General features: G+C 35.4%; 2 protein-coding genes across 4 annotated transcripts; one reads left to right on the forward strand and one right to left on the reverse strand.

Moving 5' to 3' along the window:
* Positions 1 to 444: 444 nt before the first annotated feature.
* LOC8275500 (pentatricopeptide repeat-containing protein At5g61990, mitochondrial) lies at positions 445 to 5,787 on the forward strand. 3 transcript variants are annotated; one of them, XR_007215460.1, is made up of 3 exons: positions 445 to 4,041; positions 4,137 to 4,359; positions 4,897 to 5,787. XR_007215460.1 is itself a non-coding variant. In XM_048372761.1 (2 exons), the coding sequence occupies exon 1, from the start codon at positions 883 to 885 to the stop codon at positions 3,994 to 3,996; it is 3,114 nt and encodes a 1,037-aa protein (XP_048228718.1). In that variant the 5' UTR covers positions 445 to 882; the 3' UTR covers positions 3,997 to 4,041; positions 4,137 to 4,580. The 3 variants fall into 3 exon arrangements, 1 of the variants encoding a protein (XP_048228718.1); XR_007215461.1 differs by having other exon boundaries at positions 4,137 to 4,303; XM_048372761.1 differs by lacking the exon at positions 4,897 to 5,787 and having other exon boundaries at positions 4,137 to 4,580.
* Positions 5,788 to 5,897: 110 nt separating this feature from the next.
* On the reverse strand, positions 5,898 to 13,892 carry LOC8275499 (ADP-ribosylation factor GTPase-activating protein AGD1). The gene is made up of 20 exons (XM_015726536.3): positions 13,218 to 13,892; positions 13,011 to 13,087; positions 12,796 to 12,896; positions 12,619 to 12,689; positions 12,479 to 12,541; positions 11,999 to 12,043; positions 11,427 to 11,492; positions 11,249 to 11,296; positions 11,068 to 11,163; positions 10,941 to 10,982; positions 9,590 to 9,805; positions 9,330 to 9,461; positions 9,000 to 9,227; positions 8,782 to 8,868; positions 8,360 to 8,698; positions 7,985 to 8,130; positions 7,800 to 7,893; positions 7,525 to 7,690; positions 7,198 to 7,447; positions 5,898 to 6,331 (listed from the first exon to the last, which is right to left on the reverse strand). Exons 1-20 carry the CDS (start codon positions 13,260 to 13,262, stop codon positions 6,226 to 6,228), a joined length of 2,418 nt encoding a protein of 805 aa, XP_015582022.2. The 5' UTR covers positions 13,263 to 13,892; the 3' UTR covers positions 5,898 to 6,225.
* Between the last annotated feature and the right edge of the window lie 1,319 nt (positions 13,893 to 15,211).

Consider the following 15,211-nt stretch of genomic DNA (forward strand, 5'->3'; position numbering starts at 1 on the left):
TGTAAGATGAAAAGCGCACGTGTGGTGCATGTGTTTTGTTATATTGCTGAAAAGTGTGAAGGAAGCAAAAACACCACTCTAATTACCCTTTCAAAGCAAGACAAGTCGAACCCACATTTTTGTCAGTTTGTCATTCATCCATATTTCGTCAATAATTTCTTCTTAATATTCACGAAACTAAATAATTTTCTCTCAGGATTCATAACCAAAGATCCATGAGGTTTGAATATTATTTAAGGAATAATTATAGAATTCTGATTATCAGTCGGTTTTGGAGTAATATATGTGATTAAATTGGTTTCGACATGCATTCAGACCTCTCCCCATGGCCCCATTGAGCTTGCTTCACAGCTTTCATCCTTATCAAATTAATCTCCACTTTTGTTTTATTTATTTTTTCTTAAATCAGTAAAAGAACCGGGCACGGTTGAGGACTTTATTCAGGCAATGAACTCAGGATTAAGACACATTCAAATGCACATGCCACTCTGAAAATCGAAAGGACCAGCTAGTTAGTACCCTTTTTGACCGATTGTTCACCTTGCAGGGTTGTCCCATTGAGCTTGCATCAAGCACTACTGCGTATATTTGAGTTCTTTTTTTTTTTTTCTTTGTTCAGTTCCGTAGGAAAAAGCAAATGATATATTTGAGTGGGCTAAAGCCTAAGTTTGAAATAGCTGGTTGTCTCAAGCCTAAAAGCCCTTAGTTTCAGCCCATCACGCGGTTTCAAATTTTTCCAGTTATGACTAAGAAATCTCGAACGAAAACGGTAGCGTATTATGTCAATGAGGATCAGAGAGCAAGGATAACATAGTTCCTCTACTCTCTGCAATTCAGCGTCCAATTCATCTCCCCAGAATCAGAGATCTCTCTTGAAAACAAATGGGCACAATAACTCATTTTTTCAAGAACCAAAATGGAAAAAGTCGAACCCTAATTTCAACATTAAGAACCCACAGTATCAAATCAAACTCATTTAGCACCAACGCTGACACTAACCAAAGCGACAACACAGTGAAAGAGATCACGTCATTATTGAAGCAAAAGAACTGGCAATTCCTAATAGAATCATCACCCTTACCAAATAAACTAAACCCAGATGTTGTTTTCTTAGTTATCAAACAAAACCAGGTAATTGACCCTAAACGCCTCCATGGGTTCTTTAATTGGGTTAACTCGAGAACCGTTTTTTCTCAAAATCTTTCTACTTTTTCTATTCTTTCTTTGATTTTATGCAATTCTGGGCTTTTTGGCAATGCCGCTAATGTTCTGGAAAGAATGATCGATACTCGTAACCCTCATGTGAAGATTTTGGATTCAATTATTAAGTGTTATAAAGAGATTAATGGGAGTAGTAGTAGTAGTAGTGTGGTGGTTTTTGAAATCTTGATTGATATTTATAGAAAGAAAGGGTTTTTAAATGAGGCTGTTAGTGTTTTTTTAGGAGCTAAAACTAATGAGTTCATCGTTGGTTTAGCGTGTTGTAATTCTTTGTCGAAGGATTTGTTGAAGGGTAATAGAGTGGAGTTGTTTTGGAAAGTTTATAAGGGGATGTTAGGGGCTATTGTACCTGATGTCTACACTTATACAAATTTGATAAATGCATATTGTAGAGTAGGGAAAGTTGAGGAGGGGAAACACGTGCTTTTTGATATGGAAGAGAAGGGATGTATTCCTAATTTAGTTACTTATAGCGTGGTGATTGCTGGGTTGTGTAGAGCTGGGGATGTTGATGAAGCTCTTGAGCTTAAGAGGTCCATGGCTAATAAGGGTTTGCTTCCAGATAATTACATTTATGCTACGCTTATTGACGGTTTCTGTAGGCAGAAGAGATCTACGGAGGGGAAATCAATGTTGGACGAGATGTATACTATGGGTTTGAAACCTGATCATGTTGCTTATACTGCTTTGATTAATGGATTTGTGAAGCAGAGTGATATTGGAGGAGCTTTTCAGGTGAAAGAGGAAATGTTTGCTCGTAAGATTAAATTAAATACTTTCACATATTATGCACTTATTCATGGGTTGTGTAAGATTGGTGATTTGGAGAAGGCAGAAGATCTTTTTAGCGAAATGACCATGATGGGCATAAAACCTGATATTCAGACATATAATTGTTTGATTGAGGGATACTATAAGGTGCAAAATATGGAAAAGGCATATGAGTTACTAATTGAGATTAAGAAAGAGAACTTGACAGCCAATGCTTACATGTGTGGTGCGATAGTCAATGGCCTTTGCCATTGTGGAGATCTTACACGGGCAAATGAATTGTTTCAGGAGATGATTTCCTGGGGTTTGAAACCAAATATTGTCATCTACACGACTATAGTAAAAGGTCTCGTCAAGGAAGGTAGATTTGAAGAGGCCATAAAAATTTTAGGAGTTATGAAGGACCAAGGTCTATCACCTGATGTTTTCTGCTATAACACTGTTATAATTGGCTTCTGCAAGGCTGGTAAAATGGAAGAAGGGAAGAGCTATTTGGTTGAAATGATCGCAAAGGGCTTAAAGCCAAATGTTTATACGTACGGGGCTTTTATTCATGGATACTGCAGGGCTGGGGAAATGCAAGCAGCAGAGAGGTCCTTTATAGAGATGCTAGATAGTGGTATAGCACCTAATGACGTTATTTGTACAGATTTGATTGATGGGTACTGCAAGGACGGCAACACCACCAAAGCCTTTGCAAAGTTTAGATGCATGCTTGATCAAGGAGTTCTTCCAGACGTGCAGACCCATAGTGTCCTCATCCACGGTCTTTCAAAGAATGGGAAACTTCAGGAAGCAATGGGAGTGTTCTCTGAACTACTTGACAAGGGTTTGGTACCTGATGTCTTTACTTATACTTCTCTCATTTCTAACTTGTGCAAGGAAGGTGATTTAAAGGCGGCCTTTGAACTTCATGATGATATGTGTAAAAAAGGCATCAACCCAAATATTGTCACTTACAATGCTCTGATCAATGGACTCTGCAAGTTAGGTGAAATTGCAAAAGCCCGGGAACTGTTTGATGGAATTCCAGAAAAGGGTTTGGCTCGTAATAGTGTGACCTATTCTACAATTATAGCTGGATATTGCAAATCTGCAAATTTAACCGAGGCATTTCAATTGTTTCATGGCATGAAGTTGGTGGGGGTTCCACCGGATAGTTTTGTCTATTGTGCCTTAATTGATGGATGTTGCAAAGCAGGAAATACAGAGAAGGCTCTTTCCTTGTTCTTGGGAATGGTGGAGGAGGGCATTGCTTCTACTCCTGCTTTCAATGCTTTGATTGATGGCTTCTTCAAGTTGGGGAAGCTGATTGAAGCTTACCAGTTAGTGGAAGACATGGTCGATAACCATATTACACCAAATCATGTGACATATACAATTCTGATTGAATATCATTGCACGGTAGGAAACATAAAGGAAGCAGAGCAGCTCTTTATGGAGATGCAGAAAAGGAATGTAATGCCAAATGTTTTAACTTACACATCACTACTACATGGATATAATCGTATAGGGAGAAGATCTGAAATGTTTTCCCTCTTTGATGAGATGGTTGCGAGGGGTATCAAACCTGATGATTTGGCCTGGAGTGTGATGGTTGATGCTCACCTGAAAGAAGGTAACTGGATTAAAGCCTTAAAGTTGGTTGATGACATGTTATCGGAGGGTGTGAATGTGTGCAAAAATTTGTATACCATACTAATTGACGCTCTTTGCAAGCATAATAATCTTTCGGAGGTGTTGAAAGTGCTTGATGAAGTTGAAAAGCAAGGTTCCAAGCTCAGTCTTGCTACTTGTGGAACGCTAGTTTGTTGTTTTCACAGAGCAGGAAGGACAGACGAAGCTCTGAGAGTTCTAGAAAGCATGGTCAGGTTTACATGGGTTCCCAACTCTACTGTCTTAAGTGATTTAATCAATGAAAACCAAGATATTGCCAACTCTGAGATTGCTGATGATTTCTTAAAGCGAACAACAACGGGAGCTGCTTGTCAGGCTCAAGCCTGATTGCTGAAAGTTTAGCATGAGACAGAGCTTTCTTTACTGAAGATGGTTCTTTACTAATTCTTTTTTTTTTTTTTTTCCTATTAATGCTTTTCTTTTTGTTGTCATGTTATAAAGAAAGGGTAGTTTTTCTATTTTGCTAGGTCTTTTTTGAATCTATTAGAGTTCTCAGTGCGCAATGGGAATCGTGGAAAGTCTAATGGGGAGATGTTATCAATTATACTTGAAGGTAGAAAGTCATTATCTGGTGATATCCAAACACTTGATGTTGATTTATTCAAGGAGTTGTCTTCAAGCACTTCAAATCAAGGTAAAAATGCTTCTGCTATGGCACCGAAACTTGGTTCATCTGCTAAACGTAATAAGGTTGGTCCAGCTCTTCTGCAGCTAGAATTTCTCAACTAAGAGATACCTTTTCTTTTACCTTTTATATACCAATCTTGTGCAGTCATCTTAGTTATTATGTGTTCTAATCATTATCAGCCTGATTAGTGTACCTACCTGTCATTCAAAGGATTGTGTAACCCATCACGTGGCAAATCTCTTGTAAATGGGAATATATAAAAGTTTAATGACTATTAAGAGTATTTTTTTCTCTCTGCGGGATAAGAGGAGACTTATCCGCAATTTGGAAACCTAATCTATTATTTTTGGTCTAAGGGCGATCACTGATGGGCTAAAAGGGGAAGACATATAGTTTGTCACAATTAAATTATAGTCTTTTATTTACGGTAGAATACTAAATGAATTGCACAAGTAATTCTGACATTAATCTCGTAATTTTGTTATTTATTTCTTATTTTTAAAATTAGATTCTAATTGGAAATAGAAAATTTATTTTTACTATTGAGTTTTGACATTGAATTAATAATCTAACGACTGAATGTCTATTTTATCGCTCAGGATATCGCAAATGACCAACTTCCATTTTCCTCAAATTGTTGGTGGTCTTGGAATGACTAACTTTATAAGCAGGTGAAACAAATTATTTCAACGAAAGCTGAAGGTTGTTTTTGGGCAATTTCTTTCAAGAATGCTATCATGTGGCCGTGCAAACATCTAAACAAACCTCGGGAAACTGAGGCATGCAAACTCAAGAAGAATTCAGGTTAAGCTTCAATATTTAACCAACGACCTGATTCAACTCAAATGTAACATGGAAATCTGAAATCTTTATAAGACTAGAGCTGCATTGTTGTGCATTTTGGAGGGAAAGTAGACAGAAAATTTGGAAGCTTGGAACTATGCTTCTTTGAACTGTCTGATGCTTAGAGTTCTGTGGGGATAATCAAGGTGCTGCTGTGAGCAACCTGATACTGGCACTTAGGCTTAATGCTTTAATCCCATGGGTTTGGAAGTTATGTGAACGAGAATGCTTACATATCCTATAGCTCCTTGGGATTCTGCCGCTCCTCGTTCCCATCATAAGGAATACTAACACATTTTGACATCATAGAATTTGTTCTAACTGCTATTTGGCTTTGGAACAGATTAGAGGGGAAAAGTGCGAAGAGGGGATAAAGATAGGGCGAAGCTGATTTGATTATGTTGTCAGTTGTCTGAAAGATAGGATCGGACAGCTGCGTTTACTATAATTTGTTGGTGTAGGCAGCAATATAAAGATTTGCAGATAGGGAGCTCATGCAAAGGCTGGGATCTTGATCATAGTTTTTCGTCTAATTTAATGGCCTCTTTCCATCTTGAGGTTTACACAAGTTGATAGTCTCTTGAAGTCTAACACCAGTTGATAGATTATAGTTTTCTTATATAATAAATTTCATTAATTTTAGATCAGTGCAATTTGCTATTTTAAATTTTCAATCACTATAAATTCAGCATGTTAATAATTTTTTTAATATTTACTACTTTTTAATTCGCTAAATATATTAATCATTATAGGCAAGTTCACTGAAAATGACAATCTTAGTATAAATAATTGGAGCAGGATATGTACAAAAACTTTGTGATAACTTTACAACCTAGCAGAGCTCTAGAAGGGATAAAAGAGGCAACATGAAAAGGAAGGCAACTATTTACATAGACTGAACTCGTATGCACTCATGGTTATGGAAAGATTATACATGATCTGGCTAGCCGACCTGCCAACTGCTGTGGTCCATTTTTTTGACAAGGAATTGGGTTTACATACAGTTTTCTAGCATATGATACAAAATCTATTCCGTCATTCCACTGTAGAGCTCCTACATTCTGTGGTTTTGAGAGAATATCGTTTTACTTTGCTAAGAGAATGACGAGCTCACTGTCATTAAGGGCTGATTCTGATAAAAGCTGAAGAGCCGTATTTCCTATCCTGTCAACAGCTTGTGGATCTGCTCCCCTGCATTATCGTATGGGTAAAGTCTGAGCAACCGATTGCAACAATTGATAAAGATATAATTATGTAAAACTAAAATGTGAAATGAGAAAATGGGGAAAACTCTAAAAGCCTGAAAGATGATGCTATCAAATGAAAGCTATGACGATTACAAGAATAAACGCTGGATAAGAGCTGATGCCTCAAATATTGATGACCAACAATTCCACCAAAACAACTCGCCGAGGTATTTTATTTTATCTGATTCATATATTTTACTTGGGGGAAAGCACTAGGCATCCCATAACCTTCACCTACTATGACATCTTGATCTATCAACTGAGCCAACATAGTCGATTGCTAACGCCTAACGTTAGCAGTACAGAGGCTACAGAATGAACTCTGGTTTTCTTTGGAGTTCTGGCGATGGTTCAACAAAATTCTTTAGAATCAAACGACTATCTATTGTGTTGTTCTCGAATTTTCTCATGTAGTTTCTCTAGGAAAAACAGTGGGGAAGAAAGAAATCCTTCTTGAAGCTACAAAGCGTACAATCTATTCTTTTTCACTTTAGAAGTCTCACTATCTACAGCTAACAGAGGGAATACCCTTTGAGCTCTTAATTAGAGGCGCTCTTATCCACAAATTTGAAGATGATTACCACAGCAACATGTAAACAATGGCTACCTAGTTTTGGTTGAAAAGAAGTTCCATGTTGACAGAGGTTAAAGAGATTTTAGGAAATACAGTAGTATAATATATACCAAATTATATAGAAAGTACAGGGATGATGAAATAGATCTCAAGAAGAATACGATCCTCACATTGAGAGATGGCACAGATTAATTATTAAAATGCTAGAAACAAAGGCTTGAAAAACAAAGAATCACCTCATAAGGAGCAACTTTGCCATTGCAGATCTCTTGTTAATGATGCATTGATGTAGTGGAGTCTGACCTTTTGAATTGGAAGCATTTATATTTGCACCATATTGTAAGAGTAGCTCTACCATGCCAATGTCAGCAGTTAGACAGGCAAGATGAAGCAGTGAACAGCCATCAGCAAAATCTGTTATAAGCTGATCTTCATTTTTATTTAATGACTTCACGTAGCTTGCCAAGGGCTTGTCCAAAGAGTCACCTGCAGGCAATCAAAGTTGAGATCAAGGTTTTCCTGCTGTTTATACTGAATTACAGAGGTCAGAGACGAGGATGTACTAAATGATGCTTGCCCATGGATGGCATTGACATCTGCTCCAGAGCAGACAATGTGGCGGTACACTGCTTTCTTGTCATTGGCGTAGACACTTTCCCACACTTGTTCTGCAACTGGAAGGAGATGCTGATCATCCTTTATCTTGTGAATAAAAATCTTTTCTGCATACTGCATTGCAAAGAAATCTTCAACTTTGGACCACAAATGAGTGCCTTCCCAGTAATAAAACGTTTCAAAATAAAACTTAACATGTAAACCTGAAATATTGAGAGAATACCTTAGCATGAATGAACTGCTCCTTAACAGCAATAGGATCATCATGACTTGGTTTTCTTATATGGAAAAGCTTCTGTCTGTCCGACTTTGAAAAACTACATCACAAAAGGCACTGGCCCTTAGCATTAAGGAAGAAAGAAGGTTGTAGAACTGTTTGAGTCATATAAAAAATTGTGCATCAATTACCCCTTAGCCATATCATCAGCAGTAAAGGAAGTTCTTGACTGCAGCAACTCCTCCCAAACTGAGTTTGCATAAATATTTCCCAGTGACTGAAACAAATTTAAGACAGATGGCTCCCACACTTTGACATCAAGTGTCAGTGATCTTACCTGCATTGAAAGTTTTCTAAGTGAATGTGCGCAGAAGACAGCATTTACCAGAAAAAAATTATAACCACTAAAGATACTAACATCATTTAAATTTAGAACAAGACTGCAACAGGATTTGCGTTTCAGAAAACCAAAGTCCCGGTGCCTGTCCTCAAGGTTCACCAAGTGGGATGAACAGGAATTTATCTGACTATGGAAAAAGTAGTGGACTTATATATGCAAGACTTACCTTTGATATATGTACACCAAGATTACGATGAACACCAGAACATTCAATACATATGAGAACACCAAGGTTTAAGGATGCCCAGTCTGGTTCAGGCGCACCACAATCAGCACATTTGTCATTCCCAGGTACACTTCTCAACACATCAATTGGCTTTTCACTTCTCATACAATATTCTTGCTGTTGTGAAAGTTTAGATGAATGTAAATGACTTCTTGGGGGAATAATATTAGATGTGAAGTCCTCGATGTCCGTCTGATCATTGTCAGGAGAATCTACTAATGAGCTGCCTTCACTGATAGTGGGATGATCACCACTTCCCCTGTGGCCAGTAGAAAGACGCTGAAAAACGATGGAGCTGTACTCATCAATTACTACATAAAATCAAATGTTAAACCGTGACAAAAATAATCAGCAATAATTACTCTTTCAGGTGTCTGGAAACTTAATAATGAAGTTATTACTCCAGTAATCTTTTCAATCCAGTCCATCTGGTCCAATGCATTCTCTGCCTGCATTGCAAATACATATAAGTGAGAACGTGACAACATATATATGCAAGAATAAAGGTTTTTCCAAGTGCTGCTAAAATCTGCTAATGAAAAATGGACTTATATGCTCATGCTGAACTTTGAAAACACACCTGCAAGGTATAAACTTTTACTGGTGAGATAATTCTGAAACAGAATCTTAAATCCGATTGATCTGCGTCAACCTTTATTGTTGATGTTAATAGGTTTACAGTATGACGTGCAACAGTTTTTTCATCATGCACTCCACCATGATAATGAGAAGAAAGCCACCGACTGAGCAACCCAGGGCCATTATCAGCAGCAACATTCCTCTGCACAGAAGATTGACTTCCAGCTGCCTAATATAGGACCGCAGTATTCAGTGAACAGCTTATGAGGCCAGAACTGAGAAGAAGGGACAATTCATAACATTACAAGCCATCTTTCATCTAGCAACTTACTGATGTCCAGCTGAAAGGTTTGCGATAATAATACAGCATCCCTCGACTATCAAGAACAAAAAATCTTCTTTTCCAGTCGCCTCTCAAATTTGAGGAACGCTTTGATAAATATCCTTGTCGAATGGTTTGAACCTGTAGAAAATGTAGTCTTAGCTAGTCAATAAGCAAACTACTTTGAAAATAGAACCAATTCCTTGGAAATCTATAGATTCGATTTATAAGGTAAACCAGCCTAAAGAGATATAGTTTTTGGTAAGTACCTTCCCCCTTGATGCAGATTGCATAACTGCTTCTATCACTTTATGTGAATTCCTAGCAAAAATTCGCATGCCCTCTCCACTAGGAGAACCAAGACCTCCATTTAAGGAGTGCTTGCTTTCACGATCAATTTGCCTCATGTGCTCTTGTACCCTTTCACTAAGAGATGCTTGCTCATAGTTGGAGCATTCTCTAGACTGCTGTGCATAAGCCAAGACCTATAGAACAACATCCCTGAGCTTTGATATTCTTCCAGCTGAGATAAACTAACAGGCCAGACTAAAAACATACATGTTTTAGACGGAACTGATTGGTAGTAGCCAACTCTAGACGGTATCATGCAAGTACACGAGCTGATTGGACAAGAAGTTATATATTGAATCATACTCTTGGATGAAGACAAACACACATCTTGGGCATTAAGAGACGAGGCCAGAAAAAGGATGGTCAAATGAATTTTATGGTTGTTGTACCTGAGAAACAAATTCTTTTTGTGATGAGGGGGCTGAGGGATCAAGGTGGATGGTTAAAATGCTATCTTTCAAAGAGAGAAGATAGATTCTATGAGGCTATGGCCTAGGGGTATTGTCTGATTATTCCAATGAAGCGTGTAAAAAATGCTGTTAAGGACATCGACTCAAGTTCCTCAGCTATGCTATCAGGTGGATGGCAATGAGAAAATCATTACCAGCTTCGCATAACTAATAAGAAAATAATCCCAGTCGTTTCCTAATTTTACGACAAAATTGTGCTGGTTATTTAAAGTACTATTTGCTGCGAGTAAAGGTAAATAGTAGCTTAAACTTCTTCCATGTGTCCTTACCAGGTCAGTCTGGGAAGATTGCATCATTGTTCGAGAGGATTTATGAAAAAGAGGGTGTAATTAGTAGAAAGAGAATGACCAGTACAACGATGTATAAATCAATATTATTCCCAGCATTATACTTGGTGACTTTTTTCAAACCGCGAAAGTTTAGGCTGTTTATTATATCTATTTGGAAACTATTCTTGAGTTTCACTTTACTGTTAACTTTTTAGGTGAAATTATTCTTTGACATGTATCCACAATTCCATCCCATATTATTAATTAAATATTTCAATACAAGATAAAATTAGCCCGTGTTTGTTCATACTTTAAGCCCAATGGTCATTCATAGAGGTGCGTTTGAGATATAAAAACTACTGCCGTGCACTTGTAGGAGAGATATATCAAAAATATTAGAAGTACTATTAAAGTCTCACGCAATGGGGGGTTTAAATGCTCCTGAGAAGTTTTTTTTTTTCTTTTCTTTACAATCAGAGATTGAGCTTTATTTTTCTAAGTTTTTCAGGATACAAGTAGAATAAAAGTACCTGGTTAATGAAAGGTTCCAGCTGATGCAAAAGCTCGTAACCCTGACAGAATCAAGAACTTTGAGTTATGCGTTATTACACCTTAGGATGAGCCACTCAATGATCATTAAACTATCATAAAAGCTACCTGCTTGAAATATCGAAGATGCGCGTCCATTGTTCCACTAACAGCCTCTAGAAACTCAAATCTTTTCTTGGCCTCAACAACAGAAAGAGCACTAACCTGGAAACAGAAAAACATGCTATCCATTTAACACCAGACTGCTTAGATTTATTTGACCACCGTATACTCGGAGGAATAAACTTACCAAGTTAAAGCGTGCTAGCTCAAAAGAGGATTTTGCATTGTATAATTCCTGCAATGTTTTTCTAGTTAATTAGATTTGAATTGATGGTTTACTGCAATAAACTACTTGATAGTTTATACACCAAAACGAGTAGCACTTTGAAGTTATACAGTTATACATAGGCTGCTGTTGAATATACCTCTTCTACAGTAGCAGCTACATCCATCCTTGTGCTTTTCCTCAATGACAGAAACTTATCACGTGCCTGCAGCACAACTTAAAATTGGTATTAAATTTGAAAACGATACCATAAATTTTGAGTTGCATCAACGAGATATAATTACTATATCTAACAACCATCAAATGATTAGAAATAGAAGCAAAATTTATGAATGGAAAAGTCAGATCATCACTTAATCAGAACGATATAGAGATATTTTAGCAAATATTTGTGCCAATCAAATTTAAATCAAGTTATTCCACCTCCAGAAGGATGTCAATCGTTAAAAGATACGAGTTGAATATAAATCAATCATTTAAGGTCCAAATTCTAAGATTTTCTTTCCTTCTCATTCTGGATGCTAGGCACCATCTTAAATATAAGTATTGCAATTCAGTGGCAAACAATGTATTGAATGCTATGCAATCATGAACGCAGTAAAAGAAAACTCCCAGCTTAAATACATTGAACTCAGAGAATGAATATCGTGGAAAAGTTGCAAAAGAGATTATCAACCAAAAACAAACAGAACCTTGAGATGCGATTCCAACCTGATCATAAATGAGGGCAGCTTTGTCAAAACGTTTCCGCGCTTCCTGCACCAATGCATTTTCTTCTAGCTTAGAGTGAGATTTGTTTAGAGATGCAACGTAGAGAAACAGTTATATGAATGAACCAAACAAAATATTAAATGATTAACTAGCTCAATAATGATCATAGACAAGCATCATTAACAAATCCATGAAAATTGACCTAAAAAGATACAATTAGATGGCCAATATGGAACCCCCTTGAGCAACTTTTTTTTGCGCCAACCACTTGATTATCTCAATTCAGTTGCAATTCAACTGGGGATTATATCCAAAACATTGCAAATTAAAAGATTGACTGCATACTATACGAGACAGTGCCCAAAAGAATCTATTTATTTTCTGGTGAGATAAATATGAATTGATTATAATTCAACACAAAGATCAGCTACTACAATGACAGTTAATAACTTTACAGAGGTATAATAAGAAGCATGGTACCTTAATATCTTGCAGGTCAACATTTACAAACTGCAGCAACCTATCATTTAGAATATGCTCTACCTGAGAAAGTCATGTATGTAAAGCAAAATCAGTTTCAATAGTTGCTATAAATTTGACTCTTATGAAATAGTTGCTACCTGTGACCTAAGGACTTCCTTGTATGTCCCAATTTCTCTCAAAGCAATTGTAAATTTGTTCATAACAGGACCTGAGTAAGATAGAAAAGAAAAATCTAAAAGAATTAGCACATATGGTAAAAGAAACTTTACAATAACCATAATTTCGAAAGAAGCAAACTGTAGAAATATAGGTACCTCCAAAAGCAACGCAAATAGGATCATTATGGCCTCCTCCAAAAGCTTCAAGAGCACTAGCAAAAGCAACATCCCCATCATACCCCTCTCCAAGTCCTTCTCTGAAATTTTTTTCAAGAGAAACCAAATTAAAGCATATAAAGATCCTAATCATTAACTATCATCCTGTATTCTCCTCAGATTTTAGGTAACGAAAAGACACATTCTCTTCTTACGTGTACTTTCGGCTGCCTTTGATGAATTTTAAGCATCTCCCTCTCAATAGCTCAGCACTTTCTTCTAAACATTGCATCTGTTTAGTCAATCCATCAATAAGCTTAAGACTTACAACACATGCTTATTGTCTGTCTGTAACTATATGTATAAACAACGAGGACGTTCATGAGCGAATCAGCTAAAGATCAATTACAAAAAGAGAGAACCTGTTGGCGAAACATCGGCGAGTCATCTAGTCTCGCGAAATGCATTTTGAAAATTTCTCGGAATTCCTTAAGCTCCTTCTTTTTCCTGAGAGAGATGGAATAACAGGGGAAAGAGAAAAAAGAAAAAAAAGAAAAAGAAGAAGAGTTCTTTTGTGAGTTTTTCGAGATTTTAGAATGTGTTATGGTGTTTGTCCTGTGTGCTCTTCTTTCTTCTTTTTTCTTTTTTGGATAAAATGGCCGCAATCTAAGGAAGAGAAGGAAGGTTTGTTTTAAGAGAATTTGCTTATATTAGAGCTTTTTCTGTTTTGCGCATTTTCATGGCTGTCGCTGAAAATATTTCCCCGCCCTTTTCTTTTCCCTTTTTCTTTTTCGCTTTCTTACAAAAAGTTTCTCTCTCCACGCCCCTTTCTTTTTTCTTTTTATTTTTATTTTTTTAGAAGATCAATTTCCACGTGTACAACCCCGCCAGGTCGCTGGGTACCACGCTGCAACAAAAAGCCAGCTAAACATGGAATGTGGTCCTCAGTACCCCAAGTACAACGGCCACATGGATAGTAAAAGACTAACAGCAAGATGCCACGTAGATATAAGACCTCCAACCAAGAGCCATATTACATGTGGACATCTATATGCTGAGAGCTGTCATTTGACACATGGTTCTGGCAGCTAGGTTCGATCTTTTGTATGTATAAACATACCATCAGAGCATGCCATGTGGACATAAAGTGCCAAGCAGTGAATTCCACGTGGAGGCATGCTGCCAGTTGTATATGCCACTTTGCCTATAGCGCCAAACATGGACCTCAGGCGTGCATAGCTAAAGTGGCTTTATTACAATGTTTTAAATATGTATACATTTTTCTAAATCAATCTTATAATTTCAAATTACATTTGCACTTAATCTAAACCGTTTTTAACTTTAGGATAAAAAACTATTTTGTGGTTGGATCCTTTTGTAGTTATTGAATGTATGTATTTTTTGTATAAAAAAAATAACACATATTTTATATTTTAATATTTTTAAATATATTAAATATATTTTTTATTTTTTAAATTATAAATATTAATAAAAATATAAATTTTTAGTAAAATAAATATTTTTAAGTAATTTAACAGTCAACTATATATTTTATAATCATAATAAATTATTAAAATTATATTTTTAATTTTATTTAAATTAAAAAATAATTTTTATATAAATTTGTGATATAAATTTTATAATCCATTATTGGATGTTACGATTTAGTAATGATTCGAGTTATTATAAATAAAATTATGTATAAATTAATAAAATAATAAATATATATTTAAAAATATAAAAAAAAGTATGTGATACTCTTTTGATACAAAAAATATCTTTGGCCTTAAGTGAGAATAATTTTTTAAAATTTTATCCTTAAATTTATAATGCTTTAAAGCTTAATTTGATTAAAATAGCATTAAGTAATGACCTTAAATATAATTTATGCTGTGTATGAAAAAAAATAGCAGTAAAAAGATAACATAAAAAAGAATGAAATTATAAAATCAAAGGGGTATACTAATATTTTAAAATATATTAATTGACCATAAATTCATTTAAAGAGTATATTTATTTCATTAGTTAGTTTTGGTTTTAACTATAAAAAAAATTTAAAAAAATTCTTATTTTATCATAATATATAAATCTTAAATTTATAAATAAGATTTATAATATATAAAATTCATTGATAAAGACAAAAAAAGTCACCAATTACAAATGGAAGTTATCTTGTATACAGAAAAACGAATTACAATGTACAAAATTAGAAAATTTATCGTAAAAGTTTTAAAATAATTTTTTACATTACTTTGTTGAAAACAATTGTATAACTAAATTTTATGTATTGATTAAAATGAAAATTGATTATAATTATAAAATTAAATCTAAAATATAAATCATAATTAAATTAATTTTAATCAAATAAAAAAATTTTTAAATAAATAATGCAATGATAATAGATAAATATATTTAA

Source organism: Ricinus communis, chromosome 4 (genome assembly GCF_019578655.1).
Source record: "Ricinus communis isolate WT05 ecotype wild-type chromosome 4, ASM1957865v1, whole genome shotgun sequence".
NCBI lineage: Eukaryota > Viridiplantae > Streptophyta > Magnoliopsida > Malpighiales > Euphorbiaceae > Ricinus > Ricinus communis.

What these genes read in the sequence shown, in the direction of transcription:
- LOC8275500 (XM_048372761.1), top strand. Translation starts at nt 883, where the DNA reads ATGGGCACAATAACTCATTTTTTCAAGAACCAAAATGGAAAAAGTCGA.
- LOC8275499 (XM_015726536.3), bottom strand. Translation starts at nt 13,262, where the DNA reads ATGCATTTCGCGAGACTAGATGACTCGCCGATGTTTCGCCAACAG. An exon ending in CCATGGGCAAGCATCATTTA is followed by an intron (nt 7,448 to 7,524) that starts GTACATCCTCGT and finishes GATTGCCTGCAG; the next exon opens with GTGACTCTTTGGACAAGCCC. An exon ending in GCAAAGTTGCTCCTTATGAG is followed by an intron (nt 6,332 to 7,197) that starts GTGATTCTTTGT and finishes ACGATAATGCAG; the next exon opens with GGGAGCAGATCCACAAGCTG.